General features: G+C 39.9%; 1 protein-coding gene across 1 annotated transcript; it reads left to right on the top strand.

Annotated features, from left to right (window-relative positions):
* Window positions 1-2,667: 2,667 nt before the first annotated feature.
* LOC119737094 (hepatocyte growth factor receptor-like) lies at window positions 2,668-10,329 on the top strand. The gene is made up of 8 exons (XM_038211184.1): window positions 2,668-2,870; window positions 4,409-4,606; window positions 5,968-6,054; window positions 6,396-6,577; window positions 6,759-6,868; window positions 7,495-7,657; window positions 9,230-9,366; window positions 9,669-10,329. The coding sequence occupies exons 1-8, from the start codon at window positions 2,702-2,704 to the stop codon at window positions 10,162-10,164; spliced, it is 1,542 nt and encodes a 513-aa protein (XP_038067112.1). The 5' UTR covers window positions 2,668-2,701; the 3' UTR covers window positions 10,165-10,329.
* Window positions 10,330-11,044: the final 715 nt, after the last annotated feature.

Here is an 11,044-nt window from a genome sequence, read left to right as displayed (position 1 = left end):
TCATTTCAGGAAGACACTGTTCAGTTGAGGGGTTTTCTGTTCAAATTGTGAACCCAAAGTGTGCTTATTGAAAATATTTGTGAGAAAAGTTTGTTCATCGGCTTACTTCCATGTACTGACAAAACACCAAATCACCAAAAAAAGGACATTTGCAACAGAAAAATATCCCAAATTCTGACAACATTTGATGCTGAAATAGCTGTAACATTGAGGTTTCTGCCTAAAATGACATCACACTTTTGCTCATGAATATGGAAATTCGCATTAGCAAAACGAACCAAAAAGACAACAAAACATCTTTGAAAATGGCAATACGAAAAGCGTTTCCAAGGATTTCATTAAATAAATTACATTGCATGGCCATTCAATAATAAATTGATTGGCTATCTCATCTCTGCCCCGACAAATTAAATCATACACGAAAACCAATGTTTTAATCTTGCAAGTGTAGCAGTCACCCGCACTCTTTCGCAAACGTCTTGTTAGTTCTTCTGATTCCATCAATTCAATTACATTGTGATAACATTCAAAAACACAAATTATGCGAAACAATTATGGAATATTAGTCACATACATATAGGTACCGCTAGGTCGTCTTGGCTTAACATCATTATATAAATTTGCACGATCCTGAGATACGCGAAAATTCATTCATTCGTTAGACATAGGCATTTGCCCGTGGTCTCCTCCTCAAATTATACACAGTTGGGATCACTGGCGCCGCTCCCACCACAGCCCGCGAAAAACCAGAGATAAAAACCTTTTACTGTAATTAAGGACAAAACTCTGGAAAATTCCTATCTGACCCCCGAAGGCGATCGAGCACTACTTGAATCGATATAACAAGCTCCAGGATCTGCTTTATACTTGTAAATTTAATGAAACCAAAAAGTCAAACATTACTTGTTATGAAAAACACCTTAGGCCAAAAAAAGTCTCCGGTTTCTCATGATGGAGCTTGCCCAAATAGTGGTGCGGCGACGCGGCTTTTTTTTTTTTTTACCTGATTTGTTTTGCCTCAAATGTCGGCTGATGACTGCAAATGGTGCCCGACTAAACTTAGTGCAAATATATGGGAGTCCAGAGAGGCCACATAAAGCTGATTCTCGATCATAACCCCATCCAAAAACACGTTAAAATTGTGCAGCAGCAGGATTCCTGTCAAACCAGTGAGTTTGGCGGTTTTGAGACATCATCTTTCATTAAAAAAAAAACGTTTTCATTTTGCCGACGCGCATGGCTACGGCGACGCGCGCGCATACCAGAAACCGGAGAGTTTTTTTATTTTTTTGGCCTTAGAGTTCCGATCCCCTTTTCAAATTATTGACATTTGTAAGGATGACTGATCGCATATAGGTTCCGCATAATGCTGGAAGTGTAACAAAAAAAACCTTTGTATTGCTGGAAATACTTCACTCATGCATATTGCTTCACGTAGGCATAATGATGGCCTGAACCAGGAAGTAGATGAAATAAATAAACATTGTGGAATTGTATCATTTGACGGCTAGCATTTCCAATGTCACTCCTGTAAGTATGCACATCATGAGGACTGTGAAGGAATTAATGTTCCTGCTTCTTTCATGACTCAAATTGGAAAGTATTTTCTTCTATAGCTTGCCCAGTGACAGCCTGGATAAGTTGATGCTTGTATCTGGCGCCTGCTACACATCCACGGTAAGTGTAACCCTTTTGAAGAACAAGTACGTGTAACTCTCCGAGTTTAGGCGCATGCGACGTTGACGGTTTGTTGCCGTGTACAGGTCAAAACTGCACGGCCCATTTGGAGGCCCTACTATGTATTTAAATGTTTTTCCCTCCTTTATTGCGTAACACGACTTTGAAACAACTTATCTTCTTTACAGGGGCGGATCCAGGAATTTTTACAGAGGAGGAGTTTCATCAGCAGATCAATGTTGAAATGTACACAGGAATTTTTCTCCGGACACTTGGCCGCCGTAAAATCAACGGGTGTGTGTGTGGGGGGGGGGGGGGGGCGTACCATATTTTCAATAGATTATTAACACTTTAAAAGAGAATAGTGTAGAAATACCCCCGTAACCCAGCTGGCTTTGTCCGATTTTCGTGCACAGGCAAATATTATTACCAGCATATTATTTTGGGGGTGTCACGCACACACACACACACACACACACGCACTCCCCCCCCCCCACCCCCCCCCCCCACCCCCCCCCCCCCCCCCCCCCCCCCCCACCCGGGATCCGCGCATGCTATAGTAGGTAATAAGACGAATGGTTAACAGCTATCTTTTATCCAGCTTATTACTCTCGAAATGTAAAATAGTGAAAAACCATTACATTTAGAGAGTAGTTTTTTTAGTTTTACGTTGCATTGGGTTTTTTTTTTAACTCGAAGTGGCTTTTTAAATTTTGCTGGTCCCAGAGAGCCAGCTAAATGTCCTCCTTGTGCCCATCTTACGGACTGATTCTCTGAATGTCACTTATGAATCAGACTGGTTGTGGACTGGTGGAGAGGCCGGGCAGTGCTATCATATAGGATTACCCGGGCCACATGCATGCATGAAAACACTTTGTGCGCAAGAATTGTGCGCTCAGTGACCAGCTTTATACTTGCCTTGTGTTGGAATTAACTTGAAGTAGCTTTTCACTTTTGTTATCATTTTCACATTGTACTTCAGAATTTTGCTGGTAGCCTCGAGCAAGCAGTCGTCGCTGTGAAGATGGCAACGGATTGGCTTTTCGTTCTCGCTGTTTATATCTTCCCACCAGCAGCAGTCTGCTTACTCTTCCTATTGATATTCCTGCTGGTCAAGTATTACAGACAGACACTCAGGATGAAGAGCTACAACGAGTTTCTTGTTTTAACGCAGATCAGAGCTCTCTACAAAGGTTGGTCTTTCTTTTTCTTTGGAATTCTTTATACACCATTATTGGAAACCCTACACCTTATATTGTGTGGTGAAAAATAAACTACATTGTAAGCAATCACGGCCTTGTCTCTGCAATGTATTGATGTGCTAGATGATTGTTTGTTTAGCCGAGAAAGGAATAACGATTATGTATAAGTTGTTTCTCGAATTTTGGTATTTTAAACGAATCTTGGTATTTTTAACAGACTGTTGTTTTGGATGAGAACATGTAACTTGTGTAAAAATGAACCACTTATATAGAACGAAACTGAATTTTGTTGTTTGAGATTATAATTTGTCGATATTGGGTTTTTGGGGTTTTTTTTTGTTTTTTTTTTTGGGGGGGAAGCACGATGCATGGTCGTTTATTAGCTGTCTAGCCTAGGAAATGAAAACGACTTTACAGCTGAAAATGTCACTTGCTGAGCTGGTTAAACTACTTGTACGCGATGTTTTAAGTTTGTGGAATACCATTGGCAAAAGCTTTGTCACAATGGGTTAGCCTAGACACAAGTCTCTCACGTGTCAAGTTATAACCGTTTAATCACATACTTGGATTTTTCGATTTTTAAAGTTTCATTGTAGAATTCTGCATGAAACAGACTGGAATGTAAACAGTAGGCCCTAGAACCCCAAACGGTCCAAATAATGTAGTATCCATTCGGTTGCAATATTACAAGCCTTCCTCTCACGAAAGATTAGCAGGATTTTGTGCCTAAAATGTAGTTTCAAATATGGTGTGTCTAATATCCAGGGCACTATAACATCATTCCAAAAAAAGAAATGTCAGTGCAGATTTAATATTTGTAGCAATTATAGTTATGAAAATAATTCAAAATGTATTTCAGACATGTAGCTTCATCATGTCGTAAGACAGTACGGTGCGTATATTGTATTAGAAGCAACTGATAGGTCCCTTGGTACATCCTTCGATTGCATGCAAGTGTGGACAATTATAATAATGGACATCAATTACTATAATTATACTCATAAATCATAATGTGTATTTCAGACATGACCTACATCAAGTGGTAAGAGAGTACGTGTTCACTATTCGAATTATCTATAGATCCATGTCTTAGTATATACATGTATTGTGTTGTTTTACGGTCTAAATATAGAAAGGGTTAGAATTGGACAGAATCGGAAAATAAATTAAATATGATGGGATTTATAGCGAGGGGACCGTGAATTGGTCCTTTAGATTTCATCCAAAACAAAAATCGATAGGAGAGACTCAAAACTATGGACAAGCCCACTAAATTTGTCATTGATGGCGCGTTAACGTGGAGCTCGTTTTCTGTCAATCTTCTTGCAAAACAATCAGAAACAGAATGGTTGTCATAAGTCCGACAAAATCGCATCTCCTAACCAAATAATATCTAAAACCCCATTTATGGTATGCAACTTGAGTCCGTGAATAAATATTGAGCATTGAGCACAATTTGCCGTATTTCAACCATGTCCTAAGCTCGGGATATCAAACGAGGTTTCTTTTTGTTATACCACACTTTCCAGAGTTCATTTTTGAGTCCGTGGATCGGAGTCAACTTCTCTCCCCAGCCGCTATAAAGAAACGCAGCCGAATTGCATCACAGCGTCGAAAACGAACGGCACGACCGAGTGCTATCGTCCTGAACGAGAACGTCAGCATTGTTCCCGATGACTTAAAGATCAGGTTCGATCAGTTGAGCATGGGAAAAGTGCTCGGACAAGGTGAGTTCGCAAACCTTACATAACGTCACCGACACCGCGAACTGACACCCGGTGGTCAGCGTTGCAGAAATACAAATCGGAGAAAAAAAACGCTTTTAAAGGTTTGACACGAATTTACTCAGTAAAATAATCTATCTATCTTAGAGGTTTTAGTATCACTTAACGTGAAAATGCTTTAACTACTCAATTATAAACGTTATATTGTGAAAATATACTTAGTTAATTAGCAATTAAATGATTAAGACGGGTGTCAGTTCGTGAAAACGAAAATGTATGTGTTTTTGGAGAGTGCACGCATGCAATAGCGTTAGGGAGTGTCAGTTCGTGAAAACAAAAATTGGCGTGTTTTGGGAGAGTGCGCGCACACACTGCGCATGCGTGCGCGCACTCTCCAACAACACGTGAATTTTCGTTTTCACGAACTGACACTCCCTAACGCTCTCGCATGCGCGCACTCTCCGAAAACACGTAATTTTTTGTTTTCACGAACTGACACCCTGTGCAGTGTCACTTCGTGGTAACAAAAAACACCAGAATTTACCAATTTCTTGAAAATTCATTAGTAAAATTTGCTTATTTTAGATGATTTCAGCAATTTTAACTTCGTCATGTTAAACTTCATAATACAAACTGCTAATATCGGCAAAAAAAAAGAAAATTTGAATTTTTAATTTTTTTTGTACACATTTGATGCAAAGGTTGTCAGTTCGTGGTGTCGGTGACGATAAGACCAGGCAAGTCTAGTAAAGCTGGACCCAGAGCCCACAAAATTCTATCAAATGATTCAGAATGGTTATATTAACTGGAGGTCTCGCCGGATTAAGACTATTCGTTGCCGTTATGGGGTAATCCTATACAATACCACTGCCCGGCTTACAAGTGGCAGTCAGTGAGTGGGTCAGTGAGGTGCAAAGAGGATTATAGGCCGTGTTGTTATATCCAGTAGGAGTTTCGTGATCAGTCATTCTGGTATATGTGCCTTATTTTATTTGGTGCGCTTTACATTATCGACATTAAGGTTCTACTCAGTGGATTTAAGACATTTCGATAAAACAGTGACAAACTCGTGCATCGAGGAACCTGTATTGATGGAGGGGTGCTAGCTCGGAGTCAACCAAGATAAGTGAAATACGACAGGTGGTTCTGTAGAAATTAAACCTGACCAAGACTGTGCGGTCTGCGCACACAAAATTGTGGGTGGAACCGGAGTATTTGGACAAAAGGTATAATAGGCAATACATATCCAAGCAAAATGTTTCGGGTTCGACTGGAACTACCAGGTTAAGCCTCACAGCATTGCAGAACGGAGAGACTACAACTTGAAAAAAATTCAATCATTTCAAGTTCCTATCTCTTAACAGGTGCTTTTGGCCGAGTCTACCAAGCCGTACTCAAGGATTCCTCCCCTAGCGGCACGCAGAGCACAGTGGCAGTCAAAACTGTACAAGGTATAGGTCCTAGCACTTCCAAAAGTCTGGTTAAACGATTAGGCCTTTAAGGATCATGGCCCACTAGCCCATTTTATATCAATTTAGTCAATCAGTTTTGTTTATTAACTTTTGAGCAAATTTCAAAAGCTGGATCTAAGGTTTTAAGATGGTTTGACGTTTATAACCATAACCCAATTTTGGGGTAGGTATTGATTGATATATTTGAAATTGTATTTGTAATATACAACACGATGTGCTTGAATTGTTATTGTCATCTAATTAACAATTAACTTTAACAAAAAATGACGTGTCATCTTTCATTAACATAATCTTTAGAAATTATTCCTATTTCTTTCCAGATACAAGTGACCCTTATCAAATCATCAAATTTCTGGAGGAAGGATTAATTATGAAAACCTTCGATCATCCAAACGTACTGGGGCTGTTGGGATTGACCTTTGATCCGAAGGAGCAGCCACTTATCGTGATTCCATTCATGGCAAACGGTGATCTCAAGACTTTCTTAACGAAGCAAAAGCAGGTTCTTTTTTTACTCAATTATTTGACTGTATTTTTTTATTTGACATCCTAACCAATCGAATACAGATGAAGTATTAATAGAGTTAAATGTTTTAATTTTATTCGTTTGCTAGATTGGCCCCACATTTCACGTCGTAGGTGTTACTGGAGATCATAACATTTCTTTGTGTTTTTGATGGCAGAGGGTGAGCAACTCTCAGCTTATACAGTTCGCTTATCACGTGGCCCTTGGAATGGAATATCTGGGTCGGCAGAGGTTCGTCCACAGGGATTTGGCGGCCAGAAACTGCATGTGAGTATTAGCATCTGACTTGAAATCTTAGATTTGTCTTCGGCTCTACGCGCCAGCTTCATGATTTTAGTCGCCTGTCTTGACGCCCACCAGAACAGTGGTTCATCTTTCTTGGAATCTGGACTCTTGGGCTGGTGGAAGCAAACACAGTCCTTTCCCCATTGTTTTCCTCAATTAAGTTATTAGGTGACAATCTGTTGCTATCAAATTGATGATCAGTTTTTACCAGCACATATGTGGTTCCACACAATCCATGTCCCAGTCGCTGGACCCAACTCAATATGGATGTGTGGTGATGAACTGATGTGAATCTTACCTTCGATACTTTGATTTGCCCCGAGTTCAGCGACGTCCGAGAAGGGCAAAACCAAATATTGAATTGTGTAACTTGAAGCCATTTTTGCGCATGAGGATACCATGGAAATCCATCATTTTATATTTTATAAACATTTCACGCTGATGTAACGAGTTTTTTGTGATCATTATGGTGGGCACAGTAGGAAAGTGTTTTTTGGTTTGTGTAAACTCTTTTATTTATCCTAATTTACCCTTTCACCAAAATAATGACGCCCTATTATTGTGTCCGCCAAATGACTATTAAATGTTTCACGCATCCTCTTCTGCAGGGTCGATGACAAGCTTGTCGCAAAGATAGCGGATTTCGGCTTGTCCAGAGATCTGGACGAGTCCAATTACTACACCAGCGGGGACAAACAGGCCAAGTTACCCATCAAATGGATGGCACCAGAGTCAATGGAACGCATGAAGTACAGCTCCAAAACTGATGTGGTGAGTTTCAAATCAAACATTTTCATATGGGCTCCATATACAAGTACTCCCTCAACGGTAAGAAAGGGAGAGTTGGGTAGGTCACCAGGAGAGACATTCGAATGCATTGCCGACGACGACCAACGCTCTCTCGAAGACGCTATTGCTTTGTGCAAATTAAAGGGGCATTACGACCTGAAATCCCCGAACATTTCATGTTTTGGATTGTTGAAAGGAAACAAACCTGATGTCTTACCGTTCCCGAGAAAAGGACGCGACAGACATTTGGTGGAATGCCCATACGTTTTTCAAATCGTGTCTATATTCAATGCACCCTACACATGTGGAACATAACACTCACAATACCAATACACAAATGTTGTTTCTTACACGTCCGCAAAATGCGAAGCACTGTTCGGCTGGATCACAACTAGTACTGAACGGCTCGATTTTTCAGTGACAAAATATTGGTGACCCCCATTTTCGCAAGGTTCTCGCAAGATTAAAACGAAAACGCACAGTTTTTACAGGACGGCTGTGTGGACGTTTATATTCTTCTTTTTAAATGCTCTTTCCATTGAACATATTTTTGTAACCCAAATAGTGGACGCATTCCAGGTTGGAATGTCCCTGTCAGGATAAAAATTTTCGTGCGTACATGTACTTCGCGCAACATTCGTACCGTGCGCAAACCAGTGCGGTACGCGCACGCGGTGTGTTCCGTCTACGGCCGGGGCACAGATGTCTGTGGGCCGGGGGCTCTTAAAAATGGTCAAAAAGCGCCCTCACTATAGTTCGCGCATGGAGCCCAGTGATCCACTACAGGGGAAAATATTATTTTATGTTTTCTTTTAGTTTAATCTTATTTTAAACTGGCATGGAAAAGATACATGAGAGGGTTCATGAAGGGAATTTTCTTAGGAACATATTTTGTGAAACTTTCTACTTCTCTTAAAATTAATGTATGAAAATATTTGAGATTTTTTTCATACAATTATTGAAAAGCGTACTAACCCTTGTTTAAACATTTAATGCTTTTCTGGACAAACTTGAAGGAGGGCGCTGTTGCTGTGGTGTCATTTCAGGAAGACACTGTTCAGTTGAGGAGTTTTCTGTTTAAATTGTGAACCCAAAAATCTGCTTATTTGAAAATATTTGTGAGAAAAGTTTGTTCATCGGCTTACTACCGTGTAATGACACAACAACAAAATAAATCATCAGGAAAAAAATTACAAATATCCAACATCCTGGCAACTTCTCGTGCTGAAGTTGTAACATTAAGGTTTCTGCCTAAAATGACATCACACTGAATCCCATGAATATGGAAATTCGCATCAGCATAAAAACCAAAAGGACACCAAAACATCCTTGAAAATGACAAAACAAAAAGCGAAGAATAGAGTTAAATGGGACACAAAGGTGTGTTTCCAAGGATTGCATTAAACAAAATTATATTGCATGGCCTTTCATTAATAAATCCTTTTTTGTTAAGTCATAATGATCTTTGCCACTCGAGAAAGTTTGTTTACAAACACCCTTTTTTTTCTCCGAATTAAAAAATAATGTATTTTGAATGTGCTGTTCTTCTGGCAGTGGTCGTACGGTGTACTTCTGTGGGAAATATTTTCCCGCGGAAAGAAGCCCTATCCTAACATCAACAACAAGGATATCTACCCGTATCTCAAGGAGGGTGGGCGGATGAGTCCACCCAAGTTTTGCCCTACAAAGATGTAAGAATGTTTATTTTCATCATAATTTAACCATTCAAAACCAATTCGTCGTCCTAACATCATAACATTTCCTTCCGAGAAAAGTCTGAGACAGTATCAGATCAGGGTGACGAGTTCAATCCCGGCGTTTAAGATTCCTTGTAAATTGTATTCGGTCTGACAATTACTTCTCTCCTTTTTAGTGAAAAAAACGTACAGTGTACCTCCAAACTACTGGTGGGAAAACAACGGTCATCACTGTTAAAAAAAAAGTTGCTGATGGAGTTTATAAATAAAAACAGGGGTTTTTATATTTTTTCCAGATCGAAAATTATGCAGGATTGCTGGAAGGATTCGTCCAAGATGCGTTGCACCTTCGGACAAATAGTAGAAAAATTGGAAGATTTGATTGCAAGCGAACCTGGCAGTTTTTCTTCATCGAGTGTTCCGCCAATCTGTCCGCGCCGTCCACCGCGCGCGCGCGTGGAACGCGCAGGGCGGGACGCAGACGCAGAGGCCGGCAGCGAAGACGACCAGAAAATTAACGACCAAACTACGGAACTTAAACATACTTACGTGAACTTTGGACCTCGGTCTATCAGCGAGGGGTATGGGAGAGCGCTAGCAGCGAAGACCCTCGGGAAAGCTTGCCAAGAGGTAGGGATTGGTGAAAGTACCGACCGAGGTAGCAATCTGATCCCCATGGAAACTATGGAAAGTGGCGAAGAGGGAAACATGGAAAGTAATGTTGCAGGTGATGTTGAGGCTGGGGGAAACAAGGATGTAAAAGGTGGCATTGCAAATGATGGGTATGAATAGGTGTTCACATTGCCTTTACTGCAGGCTGTAACTTCAAGCTCATGAGGTAAGCCCCACATTATTTTGTTCGGGGCTAGGCCTTTTTGCCAAACATATATAGCTCAACTTGTTGCTTTATGAAGAACTTTAATATGTGTCTATACTTTTCAGTAAAGTTTGAATATAGAAGGGTTAGTGATTCTAAAGCCAGTTGTGAAGCCAAATTGGAAACGAAACTCGTTTAGAAATGTCCATAGCCAGTGAAATTGGAAATAATCCAGCCTTGGCTGAATTGAATTACACAAAAGACAAATCAACTTGGGGGGGGGGTAACGCCTCTTTAGGATTGTACTGTATGGAAGATGGACTATAAGCACATCTTATTTTACAGCTCGTATGGTTATAGATAAAATGAAATTGTTTTCATTTATAACAAGCTTGATATTTTCTTACTACATTAAGTGGGCATTTAAGGGCTAAAAATAACCATGATGATCTTGTATAAACGGGAGTGTTTTTGTAAACACGAAGTGCGTGTTATGCGTAATCATATACTCGTTAATGTTTTCGTATTATATACTGTTACATAATTACTTCTTTGTTTGTGTGTGTACGAGTCTTTGCCTTTCTTCTTGATATTTTCTCCCAGATTCTATTATCTCTCCCTGTTCTCTCTTGCTCACCTCCCTCGTCCCCTCTGTGTGTTTTAATGGTTTAACTTTATTTTAACCAACATTTCTATTATTAAATAAGGCTTATTTTTTACATTGAATGTTTTAACATGAGTGTATACCGTCTGTTTTAATTATTCAATGTATTGTATTATGTGCAAACCGATAAATAGAATTTCATGCTGGCATGATGAGCAAATGAGAATTGAATTGAATTGAAATTGTAGTCT

The sequence above is a fragment of the Patiria miniata genome, unplaced genomic scaffold (genome assembly GCF_015706575.1).
Source record: "Patiria miniata isolate m_02_andy unplaced genomic scaffold, ASM1570657v1 HiC_scaffold_3, whole genome shotgun sequence".
Lineage (NCBI taxonomy): Eukaryota > Metazoa > Echinodermata > Asteroidea > Valvatida > Asterinidae > Patiria > Patiria miniata.
This window is presented reverse-complemented; position numbering and strand designations above follow the sequence as displayed.